The 26,810-nt window shown below is 39.8% G+C and overlaps 1 protein-coding gene across 7 annotated transcripts in view; it reads left to right on the top strand.

Annotated features, from left to right (window-relative positions):
• The first annotated feature begins 376 nt into the window (after window positions 1-376).
• synrg (synergin gamma) overlaps window positions 377-26,810 on the top strand; it is a 39,027-nt gene continuing 12,593 nt past the window's right edge. For 2 of the 7 annotated variants that reach the window (XM_062960579.1, XM_062960578.1), the window contains exons 1-15: window positions 377-531; window positions 4,301-4,329; window positions 4,429-4,547; window positions 4,627-4,757; window positions 5,695-5,800; window positions 7,919-8,030; window positions 8,614-8,916; window positions 10,417-10,620; window positions 12,002-12,079; window positions 12,480-12,676; window positions 13,508-13,744; window positions 14,685-14,821; window positions 15,566-15,684; window positions 17,360-17,422; window positions 19,403-20,359. In XM_062960579.1, the coding sequence (XP_062816649.1) occupies window positions 422-531; window positions 4,301-4,329; window positions 4,429-4,547; window positions 4,627-4,757; window positions 5,695-5,800; window positions 7,919-8,030; window positions 8,614-8,916; window positions 10,417-10,620; window positions 12,002-12,079; window positions 12,480-12,676; window positions 13,508-13,744; window positions 14,685-14,821; window positions 15,566-15,684; window positions 17,360-17,422; window positions 19,403-20,359 (2,902 nt within the window). In that variant the 5' untranslated portion in view covers window positions 377-421. Of the gene's footprint in view, window positions 532-574; window positions 887-4,300; window positions 4,330-4,428; window positions 4,548-4,626; window positions 4,758-5,694; window positions 5,801-7,918; window positions 8,031-8,613; window positions 8,917-10,416; window positions 10,621-12,001; window positions 12,080-12,479; window positions 12,677-13,507; window positions 13,745-14,684; window positions 14,822-15,565; window positions 15,685-17,359; window positions 17,423-19,402; window positions 20,360-26,810 lie in introns of those variants that run through there. The other 5 variants (XM_062960584.1, XM_062960583.1, XM_062960580.1 and 2 more) reach the window with 4 other exon arrangements.

The following is a 26,810-nucleotide window of genomic DNA, read 5'->3' as shown; positions in this document are numbered from 1 at the left end:
GCGTTGGATAATCCAGAACCTTGGATAAGTGAGACTCTACTGTATATGTTTGGTTTTACTACATGTTGTATTATATGTGGCATTTATTCTGCCATTGTGTAAGACTCTGGAGGAGAAGAGCGGTATATAAATTAAATAAATACATATATAGATAGATAGCTATAGGCTGGGTATGGTTGTGGCATGAATGTGTCACATCACACAGTTCGGAAAGCTCTAGGCTCTATCATTCCTTCAGTATTGCCCATCTTTGGCTAAAACTTCAACTCCCAGAAGCCTCAGGCGCGCCCGGCGAATCGCTGGGCCTCCTGGGAGTTGAAGTCCAAAGGCTTCTCTTTGAGGCAGGCTGCTTTGGCCCCGCCCCTTTCCGCTGAGACGGCGAGGAGGCCGGAAGTGACGGCGCTGACAGGAGCCGGGCAAGATGGCGCTGCGGCCGGGGCTGGGGGCTGGGCCCGGCGCTTCTTCGGCCGCCTCTCCTCCGGGGCCGGGCGGAGCGGGAGCGGGAGGAGGACGGAGCCCCGGCCCGGGCAGGTCAGCACTCCCAGGAGGGCAGGAGGGAGGCGGGAGAAGGCCTTGAGCGGGGAAGGCCTCGCCATGGAGGCGGTTGAGGGCGACTCTGAGGGAAGCCCGTCTTGTTCTTCCTCTCTGCGTGAGGCAATGCGGAGTTGTTTGTCCCATTTAGTTGTGTTTTGTTCCACTTAGTTGTGTTTTGATCCCCCAACGCCGCTTCTGAGCCTGTTCAGGGACTTCCAAGTTGTGTTGTCGAAGGCTTTCATGGCTGAGGAGGCGAGGAGGGTTGCTGTGTGTTTTCCGGGCTGTCTGCCCATATTCCAGAAGCATGCTCTCCTGACATTTCGCCCACATCTATGGCAGGCATCCTCAGAAGGTGTGAAGTCTGTTGGTACCCTGTTTCCCCGAAAATAAGACAGTGTCATATTAACTTTTGCTAGGTCTTATTTTCAGGTGACATCTTATTTTTTATCTTTTTTATATTGTGATTTGTATTATGTTGCTTATATTTTGTCCTTACGTTGTTTGGGCCACTGCCCCATGTAAGCCGCCCCGAGTCCCTGCGGGGAGATGGTGGCGGGGTATAATGTTTTATTATTACAGTGGAGTCTCACTTATCCAACACTCGCTTATCCAAAATTCTGGATTATCCAACGCAATTTTATAGTCAATGTTTTCAATACATCGTGATATTTTGGTGCTAAATTCATAAATACAGTAATTACTACTGTAATTACTACATAGCATAACTGTGTATTGAACTACTTTTTCTGTCAAATTTGTTGTTAAACATGATGCTTTGGTGCTTAATTTGTAAAATCATAACCTAATTTGATGTTTACTAGGCTTTTCCTTAATCCCTCCTTATTATCCAACATATTCGCTTATCCAACATTCTGCCGGCCCGTTTATGTTGGATAAGTGACACTCTACTGTATCATTATTTTTCCATGAAGAATTCACATTTATTCTTGAACAAAAAAATGAACATTTATTATATATTGTACAGTAGTTGTCATCACAAACCAGCATATCTAGCCAAAATGTGAATCCTAACAAGAATGTGTTGTTACTACGTCCATCTCCATCAATCTTTTAAGAAATGTTTTGATCGTGTCGTTTGCCCCAAAGCACTTTATAACTGTACTACTGCACAATACTACTGTTCCAATATTCACATTTGCCTCAAGCGGACAAGAGTTTTTTCTCCCACCCTGGACATTATTCCACAGATATATAAACCCCACTTTCCTAGTTTCCAACAGACCACACAACCTCTGAGGATGCCTGCCACAGATGTAGGCGAAACATCAGGAGACATGATGGAACATGGCCATATATCCCAGAAATAATAAAACTTTATTTGTATTCCGCCCTATCTTCCCAAGGGGACTCAGGGCGGATTCCAACATACAATGGCAAACATTCAATGCCTCCTCAAACAAACAAATCTACTTTTCCTGCTATGAAACACCACATAGAAGCTGCAGTTTTCTAGGAGGGTCTGGATAGTTTTTTTAAAATCATAGTCCCAGGTAGACTTTATGCAGCAATTTCCTATGTTGCACTGTGTCATAGGTTTCCTTAAGGTGCACAAAAACTATTCCTGTGATGCAACCTTTCTCATAGCCTTATTGTAGAATGTTATTCTCTTGGAATTTCACCCTCTTTCCCTCCATTATTGGGATATTTCATCCTGTGAAAGGTGTGGGTGTGTATATTAGTTATAATTTATATAATATATAGAGCTACAATCTCTTAAGCTACTCTTCTAGATCAAAAAATGCCACAGTTCTATGTATGGATTGGCTGCTCTTAAATCGTACTAAACTTTTACAGAAATTCCTTTGTGAGTTGTAGTGATCCTGTGACAAAGAATGGTGTGTGGCTGAACTGTTAAAACCTGTAGTTTCTGTCAGCATTAAAAAAGAGTTTTGTTTATATTGCTATGCATTCATACCCTTCCACAGAAACAATGAATGCTTCTTTTGTAGAAGAATGTATAGTTTTTCTAAACCTCTGTGCAGTCATTAAGATTATTATAATTCCTAATATTTTTCAACCCAGGATTCAGTTTTGCCTGAAAAAAGAGAGCTATGACGCATTCACAGCATACGAGCTAGCTATATTTTAACACTACATCTGAGTAGTTCCCCCCCCCCCCCCATTTCTTTAACTTTGGCTATAATTAGTATGAGTGGTTTTCCTCCCCTCTTTCTTTATTGATGCTTATAAATAAGTCACGGCTTTTCTAGAAAGCCTTGCATGTTTAATGGCTGGACCTTTCTTTGCTCACTGCATGAAATGGTAACCGAAGTTGCCTGGCCTGGTTGCGCTTCACAACCAGTTGTGTGCTCTCCTCTTTCAAATAGGTGAGGAAGGTAAACTACCATGTTGAGCATCGATGCATACATCATTTCAGCAGGGGGATTTTAATAGGATGTGTAGATTTAAAATATCATTGAACAAAGGCATGATAATCTTTCTCTGGCATACTTTATGATTAATTCAAGAGTGCGTGCTTTTTTTCTTTCTTCCTTTCAGATGTGTCCCAAATTGAGAACGTAGTTCTTAATGCAAGCTTTTCTTGAGTACATGTGATTTCTGCTTTGTCAAGGCAAGACCAGTCTTTGGAAGAGAATAATAATAATAATAATAATAATAATAATAATAATAATAATAATAATACTTTATTTTTGTATCCCGCCACCATCTCCCCAAAGGGACTTGGGGCGGCTAACATGGGGCCAAGCCCAAAGGGAAACAAGATGTAAACAAGTTAAAATATAAAGCAAACAATAAAACAACAATAACAATATAATAATCAAAATAAAACAGATTCAAGCACAGTTATACAAGTAAAACCATAAAAGCAGGAAACAAAGAGAAGGCTCAAGACCTTGTCAAACTACAACTCCATGCTTTCACGGCGGTTAAACTGGGGTCAAACTGCATCCATTTGACAGCCCAAACAAAAATCAAATTGAGAGACACATGAAAAGAGTGTATGTGGCACACACAATGTGCATATTGTGGGTTTTTTAAATTTTATTGAAGCACATCCTTTGGAAATGTTTGGAATTAAGCAGTTTATGAATATTTATGAATGAATAAAGCATGTGAATGAGTGTGTTGTCATTGGCCTTTCTTCGTCATTCAGTTTATTTATTATTTATTTATTAGCAACATTTGTATCCCACCCTTCTCACCCTGAAGGGGACTCATTCTATAATGTAATACAATATAATACAAATAATAATACATATAATAATATTTATTATATATTATGTGTAATATTACTAATAATGTTGCAGTATAGTAGTATAGTACAATATACTGATATGTGATACTAATATTATGCTATGCTAATAATATATTGTATGTACATATAGTTTTGATAATATTATAATGCACTACAATATAATACTAATAATAGTACAATAGAAGAATATTAATCATTATATATTACATGTAATATTACTAATAATGTTACAGTATAGAGTTATAGTACAATATAGTAATATATAATGCTAATATTGAGCTATGCTAATAATATAATATAGTGTGTTGTTGTTGTGTTGTTGTTTCCAGGGCTTGTTTTTCCAAGTGTTCCATGTCTGGTTTGGCCTGGCAGAAGACATGGATCTATAGTTACATCTTAAATTCAGACAGCTGGTTTAGCTGTCAGCTCTCATCCATAGTCATTCTCTTCCATAGTTATTCCACAGTTTTGGCATTGGATATTAGCTCTGTTTCTCAAATTGTAATCTCATCCCCTCTTCTTTTCCAGCTTCATGTTTCCCAGTCTTGGTCCTCAAGGTATGTTAAACAAAGCAGCCACAGTTGCATCTCCGTTCCCCTAAACATGTCTACTTTCGCTGGTGAGACTCCTAACCTTGTTTTATTGTCTTGATTCAGGGATGATCCCCATGCAACAGCAAGGCTTCCCGGTGGTTTCTGTCATGCAGCCCAATATGCAAGGCATGATGGGGATGAACTACGCGGCCCAGATGCCTCCCGGAGCGATGGCCATGCAGGTTGGGAGTCACGAGAAAGTTGTTTCTTGTGCTCTGGAGGGAGACTCGTTTCTTGCTAAAGCCTTCCTTGTGTTTACAGGGCGGCATGACTTTGGGTCACCTGCCAGCAGCTGGAATGTCATTCATGGGGCAGGCTCCCTTCCTAGGAATGCGCCCCACAGCCCCGCAGTACACCCCAGATATGCAGAAGCAGTTTGTGGAGGAGCAGCAGTAAGTGAGGTTTCTGAGGCAGACCGGTGGTTAATCAAAAAATATTTAAAATCAGTATTTAAAACTTTACTTTTTTTAAAAAAAGTTTATTGTTTGCAAAAACTTATGATTAACAGTTACAAAGACATAAACAAAAACGATAATGTGAGTAGTGACTGGGGGGATAACCACATCCATGTGACTTGCAGAGGGGATGGGGAGGGGTAAAAAAAAAGAAATAAAAAAAAGAAAAATTTGCATTGTGTGTGTGTATAAAGTTCAGTTCATCACGCATCAACTCTTCTATCGCAGGCTTCGCCTTCTTTCTCATACCGAAGTTGTTGTTCTTCTCTGTCTCCTTCCTCTATGCCCTCTAATTAATATTTTAGATTTCTTATCTTTTAAATAATTTTTACAAGTTCCCAATTTGTTTTTTTTTTATCTGCCCTTATTTATTTATTTATTTCGTGTCAAAAGCATTGCAAAACAAATACATTTTAAAATGATGAAAAAAAAAGGAAATCACAAGCAACTAAATAGTTTGAGACCAAAAACGGGCAACAGCAACCGCATTGATGATCTGCCCTGATCATTTTTTAATAAGTATGTTAGTTTATCCATATCCATAATTTCTAAGATCTTGTTATTCCAAGAGTTTGTCTCTGGTACTCCTTTCTCTCTCCATTGTTTGGCATAGATCATCCTGGAAGCTGTTACTAAATAATAAGATTTTCTTGTTCTTGTCTTTTTCAATATCCATCATACCTAAGAGAAAGTATTTGGGGTCTAATTTGATTTTGATTTGTAGTATTTTTTGTATTTCTTGGTGGATTTCTTTCCAAAATATTTTAGCTTTCCCACAAGCCCTCCAACTATGAAAGTCCCTTCCTGTTCTCCACATTTCCAGCATCTATTTGATGAGTTTTTGTAGTATTTAAGACTTTACTTGTTGTTGTAGGAAACGATTTGAACACCAGCAAAAGTTTTTGGAAGAGGAAAGGAAAAGGCGGCAGTTTGAAGAGCAGAAACAAAAGCTACGACTATTAAGTAGTGTGAAACCAAAGGTATGTTACATTTTTGTTGCACTCCTGCTGCATTTAATATTTTGAAACACTTCTTCCAAGCATAGAAAAGGAAAGACTAAAAAGACATAGAACACCAGTAAAATCATAGTATGAATTACTGTATTTCTCTGAAAATAGGACTGGAAATTATATTATTTTTTGCTTCAAAAGATGCATTAGGGCTTATTTTTTCATGTATAACAATTTTCATTGATTCATGCACAAAAATCTACGTTTATTCAGATACAGTCATGCCATCGTCTTCTGGAACATTGTCCTAATATGCTGTCAATAATATTGTTTATTTATAATTATGCATTAATATTATTTTATAATTCAATACGCCTGTCGTGTGTTGCAATGGGTGTACTACCCATAAATGTGTCCATATGGTGGATGATCTTAACTGGCGCTTATTTTTGGGGTAGGGCTTATATGGTCAACACCCATGTCAGGACTTATTTCCTGATTAGGTCTTCTTTGCAGGGAAACAGTGTTACAAACTGGGTTGTTGTTAGTTTTCAGGGCTGTATGGCCATGTTCCAGAAGCATTCTCTCCTGACGTTTCGCCCACATCAATGGCAGGCATCCTCACAGGTTGTGAGGACTGTTAGAAACTAGGCAAGTGAGGTTTATGTATATCTCTGTGGAATAATGTGGAATAATTTCCAGGGTGGGAAAAAGAACTCTTGTCTGTCTGTTGAATGGCCTTGCAGTTTCAAAACCTTATTTATTGATTTATTTATTCATTAGCAACATTGATATCCCGCCCTTCTCATCCCGAAGGGGACTCAGGGCGGCTTACAAGTTATATATACATACAATATATTATATTATTAGTATAGCACTATATAAGCACTATATAAGCATTATCTATTATTATATTGTACTATTCGACTATATTGCAATATTATTAGTAATATTAGTAATATTAAATGTAGTATAAATATACAATTATAATAGTGTATTATTATTATTAATTATTATTATTATTATTATTATTATTACATTGAAGAACTTTACTGCTTCCTACCTGGGAGAATCCTTGGGTGGTGTTAGCTGGTCCTGATTGTTTTGTATCTTGATTTCCCTGTTTTTTTAGTGTTGTTCTTTATTTGCTGTTCCAATTCTAGAGTTTTTTAAATACTCATAGCCAGATTTTGTTCATTTTCATGGCTCATTTCCCTCCTTTCTGTTGAAATTGTTCACATTCTTGTGGATTTCAATGGCATCTCTGTGTAGTCTGATCTGATGGTTGTTAGAACAGTCCAGCATTTCTGTGTTCTCAAATAATATCCTGTGTCTGGGTTGGTTCATCAGGTGCTCTGCTATGGCTGACTTCTCTGGTTGAGTTAGTCTGCATTGCCTTTCATGTTCCTTGATTCATGCTTGGGCAATGCTGCATTTGGTGGTCCCTATGGAAACTTGTCCACAGCTGCATGGTATACGGTAGACTCTTGCAGAGGTGGGAGGATCCTTCTTGTCCTTTGCTGAATGTAGCATTTATTGGATTTCCTTGGTGGGTCTGTAGATACTTTGTATGTTGTATTTCTTCATCAGCTTCCTTCTGCTGTCAGTGGTTCCCTTGATGTATGGCGAGAACATTTTTCCTCTGGGTGGATCTTTGTCTTGACTCTCGTGCCTTGTTCTTGGCCTTGCGGCTCTTCTGATGTCCATGGTGGAGTCTCCATTGGCCTGGAGAGCCCAGTTTAGGTGGTTCAGTTCACCTTGGAGGAGGTGGGCTTTGCAGATTCTTTTTGCACAGTCTGCCAGGGCTTTAATTGTGCTTTTTTTTTGACTTGAGTGATGGTTGGAGTTTTTATGAAGGTATCTATTAATATGTGTAAGTTTTCTATAAACTGTGTGGCCCAATTGTGTGGCTTTTTAATGCTAATCAAGGTGGCCAATTGGAACATTCATACTTGCCTCAAACAGACAAAACATTATTCCACAGATATATAAACTCCACTTGCCTAGTTTCCAACAGATCTCACAGCCTTTATGGATGCCTGCCATAGATGTGGGTGAAACGTCAGGAGAGAATGCTTCTGGAACATGGCCTGGAAAATTCACAGGAACCCAGTGATTCTAGCCAACACATTGCAAATGCTATTTCAGATGGGCGAGAAAAGCAGAGATGATGCGCTGGAGGCCATTAAAGGGAACCTGGACGGGTTTTCCAGAGATGCTAAGCTCCACCCCACGCCAACATCGCATCCCAAAAATGCAGGTATTCAATTTTCATTAAAAAAATGCCCCAAATGGCCGGGCGGGCTGAGAGTGTTCCCTTCGATTTAACCCTTTTATTTTCTATTTTTTATCAATAGTTTTTCTATTTTTCATATAATTTTTTCTTCTGTTTACTATTTTTCAGACTTTTTTTTCTTTCCCATTTTTTCTTTTTTCCCTTTTTACTACCACAGTTCACTTTTTTCTCTTTCTTTCTCTTCATTTCCACATCTTTCCTATACTCTATATTGTTCTCACCCTTTTTTATGTATAAACACACTTAATAATTTTTTTAAATGTCCCAAATGGAAATCTGATTACGGTAGCTTCACGATTATAAGGACATTTTTAGCCATACTGAGCAGTGATACTTTTATTTGCATATTTGGAAGAATCGAGATGTAAACTGACTCCGAATGTAGCCCTCTTCGGCATTTATTTTAAAAGGGATAAAATCAGTAGCCCATTTTAACCTCGGTTTTCCAGTTTTTTTATTATTATTATTTCGAAGCATTTCCTCCATTGACTTCCATTTTGTGTGTACTTCTATGTATGTGTGTGTGTGTCTTCATTCCATTTTGCAGATCACCCCACACCATCCCATTCTACTGTGTCTGTCTCCCAAACCTCTGCCTTTCTTGACGACGAGGAGTTTAGTGACTTTATTCAGGGGCCTGTTGAAGCCCCGACTTCCGTGCCTCCAACCTCTTCCCAGCCTTTCCGGCCTTGCCCTCCTTCCTCCCAGGCTGGGCAATGGCTTTCAGAGAAGGCTGTGGCCCAGGCTCTCCCTCCAGTCCAGCGTCCTGTGTCCTCTACCCTTCATGGTGCCACTGGGCAGGGTCCTTATCTTTCTGCTTCTCCGGCTTCTCAAAACACTCAGAAAACAGGTAACAAGCCGTACCTTTCAGGGGTATTTCAGCTGATTTTATACTGGATGAATCTCATTTAGTTTGTGGAAAAAACAACGAAAGGCCTAGCAAGACTTACACTAGAACAAACTTTCATGGCATCCAGTTTGTCATGTCTATGCACTTTACTGAATGGCCTTAAAATTATGCACTTTTATATGATTGCCTTCATTTTATCCCTCAGTGGTGATGCTTGTTTTACTACCTCACTTTCATATAGTAATGATGGTAGTACACTGCATTTTGTGTTTTAACTGTAATTGAATTATTTAATTGTTTATTTTATCTGATTGTTGTATCGACACGGTTTTTAGTTATTGATACTTGTTTTAAATTGTTATGTTATGTTTCTGTTTTGGGCTTGGCCCCATGTTAGCCACCCCGAGTCCCTTCAGGGAGATGGTGGCGGGATAGAAAAATAAAGTATTTTACACAGCAAACAAGATAGATATGCTGGATTTCATATCACAAAATCACAAGTGGAATACTTCCCACTGTGTGATGTATTTTCGGATAATGCGCGCAGATCCCAGTAGGGTGGCCTTTTGCAGTTGGCAGATCGTAATTTTGTCAATGTCTGTTGTTTCCAAATGCTGGCTGAGATCTTTTGGCACGGCACCCAATGTTGTTGTTGTTGTTGTTATTATTATTATTATTATTAGAAACACAACAAGATGAGTCCACAGCAGACCCACTGCTGGCTGTTGTATTGGATCACACGTCGGACACTTCCCAAGTGTCTAGGACTGTGTGACGTATCGGCGAATAATTCATGCAGATCCCAGTCGGGTGGCCTTCTGCAGCTGCGGATGGTAATTTTGTCAGTGCTGATTTTGTTTAAGTGCAGGCCAAGGCCTTTAGGTGCTGCACTCAGTGTGCCGATCACCACTGGGACCACCTTGACTGGCTTGTGCCAGAGTCTTTGCAGTTCGATCTTTAAATCTTCATATCGTGTCAGCTTTTCCATGGATTCTATGATTCTATATAAAAACATCAAATCCAAACAAACATCCACATTAATTTACAACAGCCAAATAAACTATTTAAATAAACAATAGATAAGTATATAAACGAATGAGATTTAGGAATTGTAGGAACAGAGTAAAACTTTAAAAGTTACAAAAGATGTTATTGAAAGAACTACATTTCTATGCATGAAATTTTGTGCCTGGTTATTTAATTCTCTTGCTCTCTGGAAACATCATGTCTGAAAATTAAGGACTCAGAGGCTTGCCATGCTGTCTGAAACTTTGAATAATAAGAGGCATGTCCCTGAGAAGTATCAGTGTAACAAAGAGGAGAAATCAGGGGAGAGAATAGAGAGGCAGGCAGACAAAGAGGGCAATGGGGGAAGAGCTTTCCCTGCCAGCTAACACATCTGCCTTTCTATTTCCTTGATGAGGACTATAAACTTGCCCAGGATGTGGTTGAGTTCCAGTACAGCCTAGTAGAAATTAACTCCTCCTTTTATTTGTCCAGGCCCCTCCATGGAAGAGATGCCCCCACCGCCTGGTGGGTTGAGCGAATGTGGGCCGACTGGGCTCGCAGTTGAGCTCAGTGTCAGCCACCCTGATCCTGGGTTAGCTGCCAGTCACTGGAAGGCTGTAGAGGGGCTCTCACTTGGGACCCCACCTCCAGAGGCAAACAGGGCTTCAGAACAAAGCCCGTCAGTTGAAGAGAGTGGTGAGCAAACCCATATCGTCGGCAAAGCGTATGCTCCAATACCGCTTGCACGCGCTAACCTCTTAACATGATCCCTGCTTGAGTAATAACCGTGAAGCGTCTCTTCTCCTAACATGCGCATAATAACGTCAGCGAGAGTTTGTTTGGACTTTTCAACACTCTTTATAACCTCCCCCTTCCAAACGGGATGAACCTAACAAACGTTTTTGAATAAAATTCAATCTGCATATTTCTGCCCCCTCCCAATCTGCCATGCTTTTGTTGTGATTCTTATCCTCAATATCAATACGGCACAGATATCTATATCAAGATGCTACAAGAATGGTATACTGTATATACTCGAGTATAAGCCTAGTTTTTCAACCCTTTTTTTAAGACTGAAAAAGCCCCCCTCAGCTTATACTCGGGTGAGGGTCCTGGTTGGCTTATTTTTGGGTCAGCTTATACTTGAGAATATATGGTACATTTATTATTTTTCTCTATTATTATTGGTATTATTACATTTACTATTTTTCTCTATTATTGGTGCTACTATTACATTTATTTTACTCTATTATTATTATTATTATTATTATTACATTTATTATTTTACTCTATTATTACATGTATTATTTTCCTGTTATTATTATTATTATTATTATTACATGTATTATTTTACTCTATTATTATTAAAAGGATACATAAGCACATTGACATTGAAGAAGATGAGAATAATGATTTGGAAAAGTAAACACTGCTAAGGGTGGGTAAGATGAGAGATAAATATATTATAATATTGCAAGCAACGGCCTCCAGGCTCCGCTACCGGCTTGACCTTGACCCGATTATAAACCGGGGGAGGCTTTTTCAGCTCATAAAAAGGGCTGAAAAACACAGTAAATTATTATTTATTTACAGCATTTATATTCTGCCCTTCTCACTCCGAAGGGGACTTACGGCAAATCACAGAACATACATATGCAGCATATATTCAATGCCGTTTATACACAGACAAGACAGACAATTGTACATAGATAGAGCTATATATAGGCTTTTCCCATCTTCGGGAACTTGGAGGCTTGTGCTCGGTTCTAGCCATGGGGGAGTTCTGTTACTCCATCTCTCTGCCGAAGAGCTTTCTTCGTAAACTTCCTCCTTGATCTAATTGCCAACATTTTTCTGACATTTCCTTATGGGTACCTTAAAATACTTCCCCACTTTTAAGCAGTACCTATTTATCTACTTATGTTTTGTTTTCAAACCACTGGGTGGGCGGAAGCTAAGCTAAAGCCCAGGAGCTCACCCTGACCCAGGCTTCGAAGCCTCAGCTTTGCCAACCAGAGGCGTTATAGACCACAGAGCTTTCCTGAATATTGTCTCTCTTGTTGTGTTGTGTTCCCAGGTGTCGGCGTGTTCCCGTCACAGGACGCTATCCAGCAGCTGATGCCCCCATGGATTTACAATGATACCCTAGTTCCAGGTAATTGTGACAGCTTTGTTTCTAAACATGCAGGGGGTTAATGCCTATGTATCTGTAGCAGAGATTAACAAATATTTCAGGGGAAAATGCTTTTATAAGATTAATGGGTATATATATATATATTCTTGTTCCTGACTTGCAAGGGCTTCTTTCCCTTTAAAAAAAAAAAATTCCCTTGGTTAAGAGTGAGGGAGGCTTTGGAAAAGTAAACACTGATAAGGGAGGGTAAGATGAGAGATAAGTATATCATATATCATATGTTGCAAGCAACCTCCAGGCATGGTAGAGGTCTGGCAAAGCGAGCATGAAGTATTGTGCTCAGTCCTGGTTGAATTTGAAATCCAGTTTTGCTGCTAAGGATGTCTGTGAAATTTATCAGAAGGAACTTCTTCCATTACAGATCTGTACAAGAAAATCCTAGAAACAACCATGACGCCTACTGGGATTGACACTGGCAAGCTGTACCCCATCCTGATGTCGTCCGGGCTTCCCAGAGAGACTCTTGGGCAAATATGGGCTTTATCCAATCGCACCACCCCTGGGAAGCTGACTAAAGAAGAACTCTACGCTGTCCTGGCTATGATCGCCGTCACTCAGGTAAGTTTGGGACCTATGATCTATACATGTATGTATGTGTGTGACTGGGATGTTTTGAGGGGAATTGGCCTGGGCATTTTGGAGTTGTAGGTACTGGGGTGTATAGTTCACCTGCAATCAGTGAACACACTGAACTCCTCCAAAGATGGAATTGGACCAAATTTGGCATACAGAGCCTACATGACAAAGAAAAAATACTGGAGGTCTTTGGGGGAAATTCACCTTGATTTGAGAGAGTTGTAATTCACCTACATCCAGAGAGCACTGTGAACCCAAGCACCAATGTATCAGGACCAAACTTGGCACACAGACCTGACATGCCAAAATTTGATTGCTGGCGGGGTTTGGGGAGAACAGACCTTCCTTTCTGGGAGTTGTAGTTCACCCTCAACCAGAGAAACCAATGATGATGGACTCGGACTATACTTGGCACTCATCGTTGTGTCTCGCCAAGGCCCAGAAGCTGATGAAGGACTTTCCTTCCATCCCAGCTGTCACTGCCCTGGCTAGGTTCCCACATACTTAATTTTGGAAATTTCATAATATTAAATTCAGTGCTCCTAAGTGATTTAATGGGTCTCCATGCAGTCATGCCAGTGGCCACATGACTTGGAGGTGTCTACGGACAACGCCGGGTCTTCAGCTTAGAAATGGAGATGAGCACCAACCCCCAGAGTCGGACACAACTGGACTTAACATCAGGGGAAAACCTTTAAGTGATTTATTGTGGTTATGTTCAGCTTTGCTAAATTACTTTACTCTTTTTAAAGACTATGATACTGAAAGACCAGATTGTCGTGTCACCAATTGCTTTTTCTCTCCCCCCTATAGAGAGGCGTTCCAGCCATGAGCCCGGAGGTTTTAAATCAGTTTCCTTCTGCCCCAATTCCTACGTTAAGTGGGCTTCCGATGGCGATCCCAGTCACCGTGAGCCAGCAGCCTCTGATGCCACCAGTGGTGCCCGTTTCCATGCCTCTTAGTATGGGGCCGGCGGTTGTGGGGATGGGCATGGCCGCAACAACGACCCAGGCTCCCAGTACGTTCATGCCGTCCTTCCCACCAAACCAGGTTTGTGAAATAGGGAATCGCCTTAATAACATGACATTATAATCAAAGACCTTTTTAGCCAGGGATGACCCTGGAGTTAGACAGGGATGAACATCTCTAGTGGAAGATTTGAGGCGTCATGAAAGAGAAACTGCTGGTAATCCAGGAGTAGTTTAGTACATCGTTACAAATTAATAATAATGATAATAATAATAATAATAAGAAGAAGAAGAAGAAGAAGAAGAAGAAGACAAAGTATGGATTGTTGATGTTGCAATCCCAGGTGACAGCAGGATTGAGGAGAAACAACTGGAAAAGGTGACACAATATGAGGATTTAAAGATCGAACTGCAAGGACTCTGGCACAAGCTGTGCAAGGACTCTGGCACAAGGACTCTGTGCAAGGACTCTGGCACAAGGTGGTCCCAGTGGTGATCGGCAAACTGGGTGCACTGCCTAAAGGCCTTGGCCTGCACTTAAACATAATCGGCACTGACAAAATCACCACCTGCTAGCTGTAGAAGGCCACCTTACTGGGATCTGCATGCATTATTCGCCGATACATCACACAGTCCTAGACACTTGGGAAGTGTCCGACGTGTGGTCAAATTCAACAGCAAGTAGAATGTCTGCTGTTGACTCATTTTGTGTTTCTAATAATAATAATAATAATAATAATAATAATAATGCATAATAGTACATCACACAGTCCTAAACACTTGGGAAGTCTTCAACTTGTGATTTTGTGATACGAAGTCCAGCATATAGACCTTGTTTGCTGTGTCATTCCATGTCGTTGTGTCAATAATAATAATATTTATTATTATCCCGTTCCCTCTCCCTGAAGGGACTTGGGGTGGCTTTTAACAAAGAACAAATATAGTAAATGATATAACACAATCATCACAATATTCAAATATGCTGTCACTCTGACGGTGTCTCATGGTTTTGTATAATCCAGGCTGCTAAACAAGAGGAGGATGACTTCCAGGATTTCCAAGATGCTTCGAAGTCGGGAGGGCTTGATGATACCTTTCCAGATTTCCAAGGGGAAGCATCCAGATCGAGCAAGGTGACTGCAGCCCAGCACCGGAGCAGGTAAAGAAAATAGAGCCATAATTTAGTTTTAAAGGATATATACTATATGATAGATAGATAGATAGATAGATAGATAGATAGATAGATAGATAGATAGATCCAGACTAAGCCATGTTTACATCTGACTCACTAAAATCAGTCAATGGCTGACATGATCTCTAACATATGGCAGAGGGAAATGAGTAGGTTTGTTCAGAGGGTAGGTTTCAGTGGAACATGGGACGGAAAGTATGAACAATTAGCGTGGTTTGGCAGTGAAACCAATTGCCTAGAGGTTGAAGTCTCTTTCTGGAGAATCTGCATTGGAGTCCTAATGCAAATCAGTATAACCCAATATAACCCATCAGGAAGTTGCCTTGGACTTTTTTGTATCGTGTCAGAAGCGACTTGAGAACATACTACAAGTCGCTTCTGGTGTGAGAGACTTGGCCGTCTACAGAGACGTTGCCAAAGGGATGCCCGGATGTGTTACCATCCTCCTGGGAGGCTTCTCTAATGTCCCCGCAAGCTAGACCTAACAGACAGGAGCTCACCCTGTCTTGCGGATTCCAATCAGCAACCTTCAGGTCAGCAATTCAGCCAGCACAAGGGTTTAATCCATTGCGCCACCATGGCTCCTGACTTAGCCTTGGACTAATTGATGTGTAGCTCAGTTATTCAGACTTGAGAATTGCTTCTCTCCTGATGCAGTTGTCAGTGCAGCTCAGAGACCTCTTTGTTGAGCTCTCTCCCTCTTTCTTTTAGTGCTCCTTCAATGCTGATACCACTTTCTGGTGTGAAAGCCCCGCCTGCAGTGGACAAATACGCTGTTTTTAAAGGGATTTCTGCCGACAAACCTGCCGAAGCTGCAGCTCCTCTTGGAGGTATGGAGCCGTTGTCATGCGTATTGACATGTTGCTTTCCAGCTTTATTTTTCTTAAAATTCAAATAAAACCCCTACCCCTGATTAACTCTTGCCACCACAAATTGTATGTCAACTCAAAGCATGTAGTATTTCTTTGGAAACTCGAGTGGTGGAGTTTTTTTAAAAGGATTTATTAAACAGATATTAATTATCTCTTTATTTTTTTAACTTTATATCTCCTAAGATGGGATCCTGGGCAGCTTACGAAAACATAAAATAATATTATATTTTAAATTGTATTCTACAAAAGCAGATTAAGCGCCAATGTTATTCAAACCATGATGAAAATATATTAAACCATGTATTACTATGGAAAAAGTAAAACACACCACAAATACTACAAAAAAATAAAAAAGATTATTAGTAAAGCAATTGCCGTTTAAAAGACCTTCCTGAATCTCCAAAGAGGAATCAATTACTACTCAATGTAAACAACACTGAAGTAGATTGCTGTGAGCTTTCCGGGCTGTATGGTCATGTTCCAGAAGTATTCTCTCCTGACGTTTCGCCCACATCTATGGCAGGCATCCTCAGAGGTTGTGAGATCTGTTGGAAATTAGGCAAGGGGGTTTATATATCTGCAGAATCTAGGGTGAGAGAAAAAACTATTGTCTGTTGGAGGAAAGTGTGAATGTTGCCATTGGCCACCTTGATTAGCATTGAATGGCCTTGTAGCTTCAAAGCCTGGCTGCTTCCTGCACAGATTACACAGAGAAGACAGTGAAATCCACAAGCATGTGGACAGTTTCAACAGAAGGCGAAAACCATGAAAATGAACAAAATCCGGCTACCTGTATTAAAAAAACTCTTAAACTCAGGACAATAAATAAAGAACAACACTAAAAAATGGAAATTCCAGACAGGAAACAATCAGAGTCAGCTAACACCTTCCAACAAAGAATTCCCCCAGCAGGAAGCAGCCAGGTTTTGAAGCTGCAAGGCCATTCAATGCTAATCCTTGGGGGAATAGGGTGGAGTACAACTAATTTATTATTATTATTATTATTATTATTATTATTATTATTATTATTATTATTATTATTATTTGAAACACAACAAGATGAGTCCATAGCAGACATTCTGCTGGCTGTTGAATTTGATCACACGTCGGTCACTTCCCAAGTGTCTAGGAATATTATTATTATTATTTTATTGTATAACACAGCAAGATAGATATGCTGGATTTCGTATCACAAAATCACAAGTCGAACACTTCCCAAGTGTCTAGGACTGTGTGATGTAGTTTCGGATATTATTATTATTATTATTATTATTATTATTATTATTATTATTATTATTATTCGAAGTGGCCAACATTCACACCTACTTCCAAGAGTTCTTTCTCCCACCTTGGATATTACACAGATATATAAATCTCATTTGCCTAGTTTCCAGCAGACCTCACAACCCCTGAGGATGAGTTTGAAATAGATGTGGGTTGCCATAGATGTGGGTGAAACGTCCGGAGAGAATGCTTCTGGAACATGGCCATACAGCCTGGAAAACTCACAGCAATCCAGTGATTCCGGCCATGAAAGCCTCCGACAACACAGTACTGAACTACACGAATGAATGATTGAATTACAAAGCTTTCTAACCCAATTTTCTTTTCCCAAAACTCTGCCACCATATAGATTCTGGAGACAAATACAGCGCTTTTCGAGAACTGGAACAGCCGTCGGAGATTAAACCTATAGGTAAGTGTGACGATTGTGTGCGATCCTTCCTATCTTTCGTTCCTGCCAGAGTTGGTTTTGAATCTTACCACTTTTAACCCTTTCACCAGCTTCCATTTCTAATGGAAAGGTTTTCAGTCTGCCAGTAAGTTGAGTTTTGTTTGACATGTGTCCGTTTGGGTTGCCATCAGTTTCACAACTTTAGAGCTGGAGTTTATGCCATGTCCCAAGAAATCGTGTTCAACTAACCAGAGTTATATTTATTATATACTCAGTATTCAAACTTTATTGTTGTGACAACTTCTGTCTGGCATATTCCTCTGCAGACTTGGTAACATCATAGAATTTGTGAAACTGACTTGTTTTGTGTGTGTGTGTGGTAATTTGAATTAAGTTTTAAAAGCTTGAATGGATTTTTACAAGCCTGAAAAGGAATGCTGTGTGTGTGCATATAAGAGGAAAAGATAGGGATTGCATAGGATTTTGTCTAAATCAACACTGCACAACTTGACAATAGTAAGGGCCAACATTAAATAGGCTAATCCTCTTGGGGCTGCAGATAGGTTTTTCACTTTCCAATTAATTATGCCTTAATTAATTAATTCTTAATTAAGAATGGATTAGGATATATAGATACAGATACAGATGTGCTTTGATTTGTATTGTATTATATTTGTACACTATTTCCAGTGTGGCACTGAAGTGGTGAAATTGTAAGCTGCTCTGAGTCTCCTTCGTGGGTGAGAAGAGCGGGATAGAAATACAGCAGAGTCTCACTTATCCAAGCTAAATGGGCCGGCAGAACCTTGGATAAGCGAATATGTTGGATAATAAGGAGGAATTAAGGAAAAGCCTATTAAACATCAAATTAGTTTATGATTTTACAAATTAAGCACAAAAACATCATGTTATACAACAAATTTGACAGAAAAAGTAGTTCAATACGCAGTAATGTTATGTTGTAATTACTGTATTTATGAATTTAGCACCAAAATATCATGATATATTGAAAACATTGACTACAAAAATGCCTTGGATAATCCAGAATCTTGGATAAGCGAATATCTTGGATAATAAGGAGGAATTAAGGAAAAGCCTATTAAACATCAAATTAGGTTATGATTTTACAAATTAAGCACCAAAACTTCATGTTATACAACAAATTTGACAGAAAAAGTAGTTCCATACGCAGTAATGTTATTTTGTAATTACTGTATTTACGAATTTAGCACCAAAATATCACGATATATTGAAAACATTGACTCCAAAAATGGCTTGGATAATCCAGAAGCTTGGATAAGCGAGGCTTGGATTAGTGAGACTCTTCTGTAAATGTATTTTCCAGCAGTTAGCTGTGTACATGACCCTCATTCTTCCCTTTTTTAGTCTTCTGTTTTTAACACTGTATCCTGCTTGTTGATTTTAATGATTGTTTTTATTGATGTTGATGCTTTTACTGGGATAATTGTTTTATTGCTCTGTTACTGTTATTTGTTTGTTTTATTGGGCCAGGCCCCATGTAAGCCGCCCCGAGTCCCTTCGGGGAGATGGGGCGGGGTATAAAAATAAAGTTGTTATTATTATTATTATTATTATTATTATTATTATTATTATTATTATTATTATTAATGTTGCAATTGGCCAGCTTGATTAGCATTAAATAGCCTGGCAGTTTCAATCAGGGACAGCTAACACTTCCCAGAAAGGATTCCCCTGGACAAGGAGTATTATTATTATTATTTTTATTTTTCTACTGCCTCTGATGTCGGTCAAACAGAGAGGAAACAAATCATACAAAGCCTCCCAATCACACAAAGCCATCCAGATTAGATATTGAAACATTATTTTTTCAGGACCTCTTAGCTTAGGATAGAAAAGAAGATCGACAAAAGAAAAGTATCTAAATTTCAGTAGAAAAAACATTAGGTTTCCGAGTGTCACAGCAGTCATTTCAGACATTACAGAAACCAACGACATTTTCTTTTTTTTCTCTGCCTTCAGGAGACAGCTTTGCGGAATTCAAGTCCACGGGAACGGATGACGGCTTTACGGATTTCAAAACCGCAGACAGCATCTCCCCACTAGACCCTCCGACGAAAGAGAAGCCTTTCCCTCCACCTTTCTCTTTACCTGCACAGCTGAAACCCCAACCGCAAGCAAAAACTTCTCTGAATTTGGCTGACTTGGATCTGTTTTCCTCGGCCTCTGCTGAGGAGAACAGACCCGCGGCCTTCCCGGCCTTCCCGGCCGCCTTTAATGCCACCAAACCCGCCTCGGTCCCTGTAGCGCCGCCTCCAGTCTCAGCCGCTGCCCTGTCTTTGCCAGCGTCCACTAACAATAATTCCGTCTTGGCTGACGACTTTGCTGACTTCAACCTCTTTGCAGGCTTGTCCAACTGTACCTCGACCGTGGCTCAGGATGAGTTTGCGGACTTCATGGCTTTCAATAACAATAGCAGTGCTTCTGAGCAGCAGCAGCTGCCACCACCGCCGCTTGACACTCCCAAGTCAGAGGGTGGCGTGGCACCTCCGGCAAATGCCCCCTTGGCTAACACTGCAAAAGGGGCACAGAGTGCGACCAAGTACGACATCTTCAAACAACTTTCTCTGGACAGCCCTGGTTTAGGCTTCGACGAGCTGAAAGACCACGTCCCGTCGTCCGCCAAGAGCGAAGACGACTTTGCCGACTTCCATTCCAACAAGTTCTCGTCCGGCTCCGAGAAATCCCTGGTGGACAAACTGGCGGCCTTCAAGCACGCCAAGGAGGACTCGGCCTCCGTCAAGTCTCTGGACCTGCCCTCCATCGGGGGCAGCAGCGTGGGCAAGGAGGACTCGGAAGACGCCCTCTCTGCCCAGTTTGACATGAAGCTGGCCGACGTGGGGGGAGACCTGAAGCACGTCATGTCCGACAGCTCCTTGGATTTGCCGACCGTTAGCGGGCAGCATCCTCCGGCAGCAGGTGAGGAACTCGTTCGATTGCTCTGGTAGCCAAAGGCAGCGGCCGATCTAGATCCCCAAGGGTGGCTCTCGGAGCTGGATTCTCAGTATTGCGTACACACTGGTTCTCCGGTGGGCGAAGGCTTCGGAACCTGTTTTGCTGCTAACCTCTTTTCACCAAGCAGTGTTACACCTTTTTTGTTCTCTGGTTGTGATTTTTAGATTTGGTTGTTTTGCGGCAAACTGTACACTGCACAGTCTTACCAACATCCTCTGAACACCTCCCGTTCTAGGCAAAATATTCTTCCGGTGCTCATGGTGGCACTAAGATTGATTGCTTCTCCTGAGGTCAAAGATTTGGCTAACTAGTTTGGAGTTTAGCTCCTGCCTACTTCGGCTGGACTGAAGGTTGTTGCTCTTTCTTTCATCCATCTCTGAAGATCTCTTAAGATCCCAGAGTTGGAAAAAATGTTGTCCGCTTCTCAAAGGACTGATTCAATCATGCTTTTGGTTATGGAAAATAGACAGGCAATACGTTTGGATTAAGTTTTCCTTATTCCCAAGGCAGCAGTATTAGTCAGGATTTCAGTTTAGCCTGGGATTTAAAAGCAGCCATTTCCGATCTCATTTGAACTGAAATCCTTAATATCAACTTAGCTGTGGTTAAGGAATGGGGGCATTAATTCCCTTGGGAAACATTCCTACTATTTTACTCACAGTTTCAGACAGAATCAGCCACTTAATATCTTAGTATGTATTTGGACATTCTTTCTCATGCAGTCTTTTCTAACAATCACAGAATAGTATATTTGCACAGATTATCGGGCTTCATGGGAGCAAATGTTTTGGAAAGAAGGGGAAAGCATAATAATAGCGACTCTTCTGTGGATCCCAAGAAAGCTGTTCGTGTGTGTCAGCTTGGTAAAATAAAAATGAAAGCCATCTTGGGATACTTTTGGAAAGGATGTGCCCCTCTTAAAATAGCCGTTGGGGAATTAATGTCAATGAATTGGTCCTCTCCAACCCAGTGGCAACTCATTCAACTTTATGAGTGTTCTTTCATTGCTGGTGTGGCGGGAGGTGTTTGGTGCTTTCACAAATGAGCTCATATAGAGAGGAGAACCATTGGATTTAACATTTTGTGGCCTTCGAAACTGGGGAAATGATGAAATCCCAAACAATTTTAAAAAGTTACCAAGTGTCACCCAATTGACGTTTTTACGGCAAAAGCAGTATTGCTGCAAAATTTGCTTCTTTTGCCACAAAGAAGTGTTGGTTGTTCATATTTTTGGCCCACAGATCTTGGACAGTGGGAACTATTACAGTACTGTAACCTTCTTTTCTATTTTTAAGGAAGGAGGGAAATTAGTCGGTGGCTTTTGGTGGTGGAGAACTCCTCCTAACAGGGTGCGAAATATCAGGAATGATTCTTCTTTGGGAAGAATTAAACACTTTTTTTTGTACGTTGAAAACATTTGAGTATGGTGTTGTGTGGTGTCCAGTCGCACTGCACCTACAGTGTCAGCTCTTGAATATTTTTGTTAATTCTTTTTTTTTCTCCAAAAAAACACTTTTTCCTACTATTTTTCTAACCTGTCTCGGGTGGTAGATTTACCTTTACAGTGTTAATTTCCCAAGAGTTCGACGTCGGTAAGGTATCAATCGCTGTGGAAGGGTCCTAAGGCTAAGTCGGCAGGTCCGTGTGTTTCAATGCTAAATGCTTTAAGCGTCATTGTTAGGAAATTGTGTTGTTTTTTTTTTACTTTGTCCAAAACGGAAATGATCTCCAGATCGACTCTCTAGTGCCAAACCAAAGGGCCAACTTTGAATGCTTCCTGAAAATGGTAAAGGGATTGAAAATAGGTCTATCTCTTTGCTCACAAATACATTCCTGCTCATTGCTACACCAAAGTTAAACAAAGTTGGTTAATGCCAACTAGCATCGTAAGCGGCATTTCAATCCTTATCCTTGTCTTATGGTTCACTCTTTTGTAACCATAATGATCAATAATAATAATAATAATAATAATAATAATTATTATTATTATTATTATTATTATACCCCGCTCCATCTCCGCGAAGGGACCCGGAGCAGCTTACATGGGGTAATTACAATAGTTAGAAGATAAAAACACATCAAAATAAAATACAGTTGTACACATTAAACATAGTAAAAATAAAAATAAAATCAAAGTATAATTAAAAAAACCCGAGCAATGAGGTTTAAGGCCTTGGGGAAGTTCAGCAGCGAGAGAAAAGTCAGTGAAAGATCACAATCCCTGAATCGTGGTTAGGAATCATGGAAGTGTTACCTCTGTTAAGGCCTCAAACCTCCTCCTCTGGCCTCCCGTGAACTCTTATTTATTCAACCAGTTTTCCTGTTTTACTCTTTCTTTCCTTGCTGCATATATATTTATATACATATATGTGTATGTATTGAAGTATTTCAGGCTCTGAATTGCTGGTGCCCAAATGTCTAGATATCTTCCTTTGACATTTACCTGTTTTGAATAGATGTTTTCCTCATTGTTTCCTGTAAACCGAACAATCAGAAAAGGGACAGTATCCTTTTTTTACATTCCTCGATTTGGACGAAACGGCTACACGGCTGGGAGTTTTCAGGGCTTCATAAGTGATGTTTTGAACGGGAGGAGAAAGTGTGTAAGGGGAGTTTTTAAGTCTTACCACAGCGAGAATTCATGGGAAAAGGTGAGTGATAGGAAATAACACTTGGCCAAATTTGGGAAAGAGTTGAGACAAACCATTGCCTGTCTCAAACTCTCTAGGCGGGGTTGAGAGACGAGAGACTTCTTTTCTAAATATGTTCAAGGGGATACTGTCTCTTTAAACTTTTCCTCTTTCCTCCTTCGTGTGGAAGGTAGTCCATAATAATAGCATTGCTTGACTGTGCATTTCAGTTCTTTTTTGCCACTACTAGCAAAATTTGAACCATCTACGCACTTGCTGCATGTTGTTTTCAACCGATGCCTCCACTACTTTTGTGCCAAATTCTTACTCTTTTCTGCAATGCTTTTTCAATCTCAACCATTTGGTTTTGGGGCCCTTCTTCCCGTTTCCCTGGTTTGTCTTCATAGATGCTTTTCAAACACTGCAGCATATTTTCCAAATATAAGGTGAGAAGATGGTAATGAGTTTGTCGAATTTACAAACTGGTGGCACTTTTTCATTGGAGGATTCGTTGTAAATTGCAACCGGGTGGAAATATTCCTCTTCCTTCTTCTTTTCTTCCTCTCTGAGACCTCTAATTTATTTTTCTGATGAGTGAATGTGCCTTTTTAAAATCTGCTTTGATATTTCTCTCCTGCAACAACTGGCCTGCATGCTTTAATTCTGATGACTCCCTTTGAGCGCTTGTATATCATTCTCTTTTGTGATCTGTAAGTCCTGCTGTGTTTAAATAAATATTTATCTTGGCATATTTTGAAAGTCTGAGAACGTGTGGTTTTTCTCTTTTTCTTTACTTTTGGGAGCCATGTCATTTTATCTGGCTGTTACCAAGAAAGGGAGGGGGAGGGTAGGAAAGAAAACCAAAAAGGTTTAAAGCAATGGTATCCCCTTGGACTTCAAAAGTGTCTCTCTTGTCTCCTTTAGTGGCTCTCAGGCCGGGATAGTGGTCATATGTGGTCCTGAAACGGGTTAATGTGGACTCATGTGTAGAGCAGGCCTTCCATATTTGTGGGGTTAGGGGCACAGGACCCCTGCGAAAATGGAATAAAGTGAATATACCGTATATACTCGAGTATAAGCCCACCCGAATATAAGCCGAGGCACCCAATTTTGCCACAAAAAAACCTGGGAAATCATTGACTCCAGTATAAGCCGAGGGTGGTAAATTTCAGAAATAAAAATAGATATCAAATCAAATCACGTTTTATTGATTAGCCCATCGGCCGTATCAAAACATTTAACACATAGACATACATACAACATACAACCCGCAATACAAAAGAAGTTAAAATAAACAAGCTGTTAACAAGATCCCGTTCAGGTCAAATATCTGCATCACCTCCACAGTTTACCCCAATTGATTCCAAATATGCAATTCTCAGCTTTGTTGCTTTGAATAGGAAAAGGGCTGTTTTGTGTGTTATTTTAGGATTCTGACCGGCCAACAAAAATGAAATTTTAATATGTGGGTCCCAGTGTGTTTTGTGAATAATGTATGGCCCGAGGCATTGGTCTCTCTCTTTCTTATACAGTTCACAGCCGAACAGTACATGTGCGATATCCTCCACCTCTGATGCTCCACAAATACAAAATCGTTCGTTGCATGGAACTTGATTAAAGTGGTAAATTTCAGAAATAAAAATAGATACCAATAAAATTACATGAATTGAGGCATCAGTAGGTTCAATGTTTCTGAATATTTACATAAAACTCAAATTTAAGAGAAGACTGTCCAACTCTGATCAAATCATTATTCTCATCTTCTTCAATGTAAATGTGTTTATGTATCCTTTTAATAATAATAGAGTAAAATAATACATGTAATAATAATAATAAAAAATACAGGAAAATAATACATGTAATGATAAATAGAGTAAAATAATAATGCAATAATAATAATAAGATCAGAGTGAAATAATAAATGTATTAATAATAATAGAGTAAAATAAATGTAATAGTAACAGCAATAATAGATAAAAATAATAAATGTAATAATACCAATAATAATAGATAAAAATAATAAATGTACCATATATTCTCAAGTATAAGCTGATCCAAATATAAGCCAACCAGGACCCTCACCCGAGTATAAGCCAAAGGGGGCTTTTTCAGTCTTAAAAAAAGGGCTGAAAAACTAGGCTTATACTCGAGTATATACAGTGAGTCTTTTGGGTTGCTGTGAGTGTTCTGGGCTATCTGGTTACTGGGGGAAAGGCAGTACCCTGATGATGATACTAATAATAATTAGAAGAAGAATAATTATTTGTTACAACAATAACAGTAGTGATGATGACAGCTGAAATTGCAAAGATGCATAACAGGACATTGGCCAAAGTGCCCCAATACTCATGTTCTTCACTCAGGTCCACTGTTGTTAGACAATCCTGACAACTGCATCTGACCATCTGGGACTACAAGAGATGGCAAACACTCAGTGGCATATCTTTTATCATTGTACCTCTGGCCAACCCAGAAGGGAATATGAATGGTGGGTTTGAGAGCAAGAATTGGGGAGCAAGAATTTATTTTGCATTGCACTCATCACTTCTACAAAAAAGGAAAACAATATTTTTCTAGCAGGGTTGTTGTATGTTTTCTGGGCTGTATGGCCATGTTCCAGAAGTATTCTCTCCTGATGTTTCACCCACATCTATGGCAGGCATCCTAGACATGCTAGACATTTTTCTAGCAGCTGAGTGATAGGATTCCTCTGACTACAAACTCAAATTCTGCTTCTGACCACACTGGAAATCTCTGTGGTCAAAAGTTCTATTTAACAATAGAACAATATTGTCAATATAACAATATCATAATATATAATACTCATATTATGATATACAAATAATGTAATATATTGTATATACATATAATATTGATAATAATATTATAATATAATAATACACTATTGTAATTGTATATTTATATTACATGTAATATTACTAATAATATTACAATATAAAGTTATAGTGCAATATAGTAATATATGATGCTTATATTGTGCTATGTTAATAATATAATATATTGTATGTAAATATAACTTGTAAGCCGCCCTGAGTCCCCTTCGGGGAGAGAAGGGCAGGATATAAATGGCACTAATAAATAAATATTTAGGACCTCACACAAATCGTGGTGGTTTCACAATCCCTTTCTCCCAGTTCCATGAAACTGGCGAGCATATCAGGATTGGACCTGAACTGTTGAGTTTCTGATTCCAATCTGACATCTATTAATGCTCATAAATATTTGTCCCATTTTTTAATGACATCTCCTTTAGCCTTGTTGTGTTTCTTTCAAAACCAAATGGTAATGCACAAACATCATAGCTTGCCAGAAAGCAAATTGCGACAGGTTTCTGACCTCAACCTCAATCTGTTTTGCGATCGCTTGGGACGCGGGACAAGCAGGTGAGTGTCTTCGCTTCTGGATTGTCTTTGAGGGAACAGGGGTCACAAAAACTCACTGGAAATGGAAACCATATCTTAGGTTCTCACAGAAGGAGTGGTCAGATTTCACTTGGGAGACTCTTTCATTTCTTTCCCACGTTTCAGAACAAAGCCCATTCCTTGAGCCTGTCTGCGGTGCTTCCAATAGCAGAGGATAACATGCAAAACTTTGACAGGCAACCTTCATATTTTGGTGTGTAGATGCCTTCACTTTGTCTGTTGACTTATGGCGACTCTTGAGTTTTTTTAGGCAAGGAATAGAGGTGGTTTGGGCAGTTCCTTCTCTGAAATACAGCCTGAGATTCATTGGTGATCTCCTATCCAAGGCTAACTATAGTTGAC

Source organism: Anolis carolinensis, unplaced genomic scaffold (genome assembly GCF_035594765.1).
Source record: "Anolis carolinensis isolate JA03-04 unplaced genomic scaffold, rAnoCar3.1.pri scaffold_7, whole genome shotgun sequence".
Lineage (NCBI taxonomy): Eukaryota > Metazoa > Chordata > Lepidosauria > Squamata > Dactyloidae > Anolis > Anolis carolinensis.
Note: the sequence above shows the minus strand (reverse complement) of the source record. Positions and strands in the feature narration are given on the sequence as shown.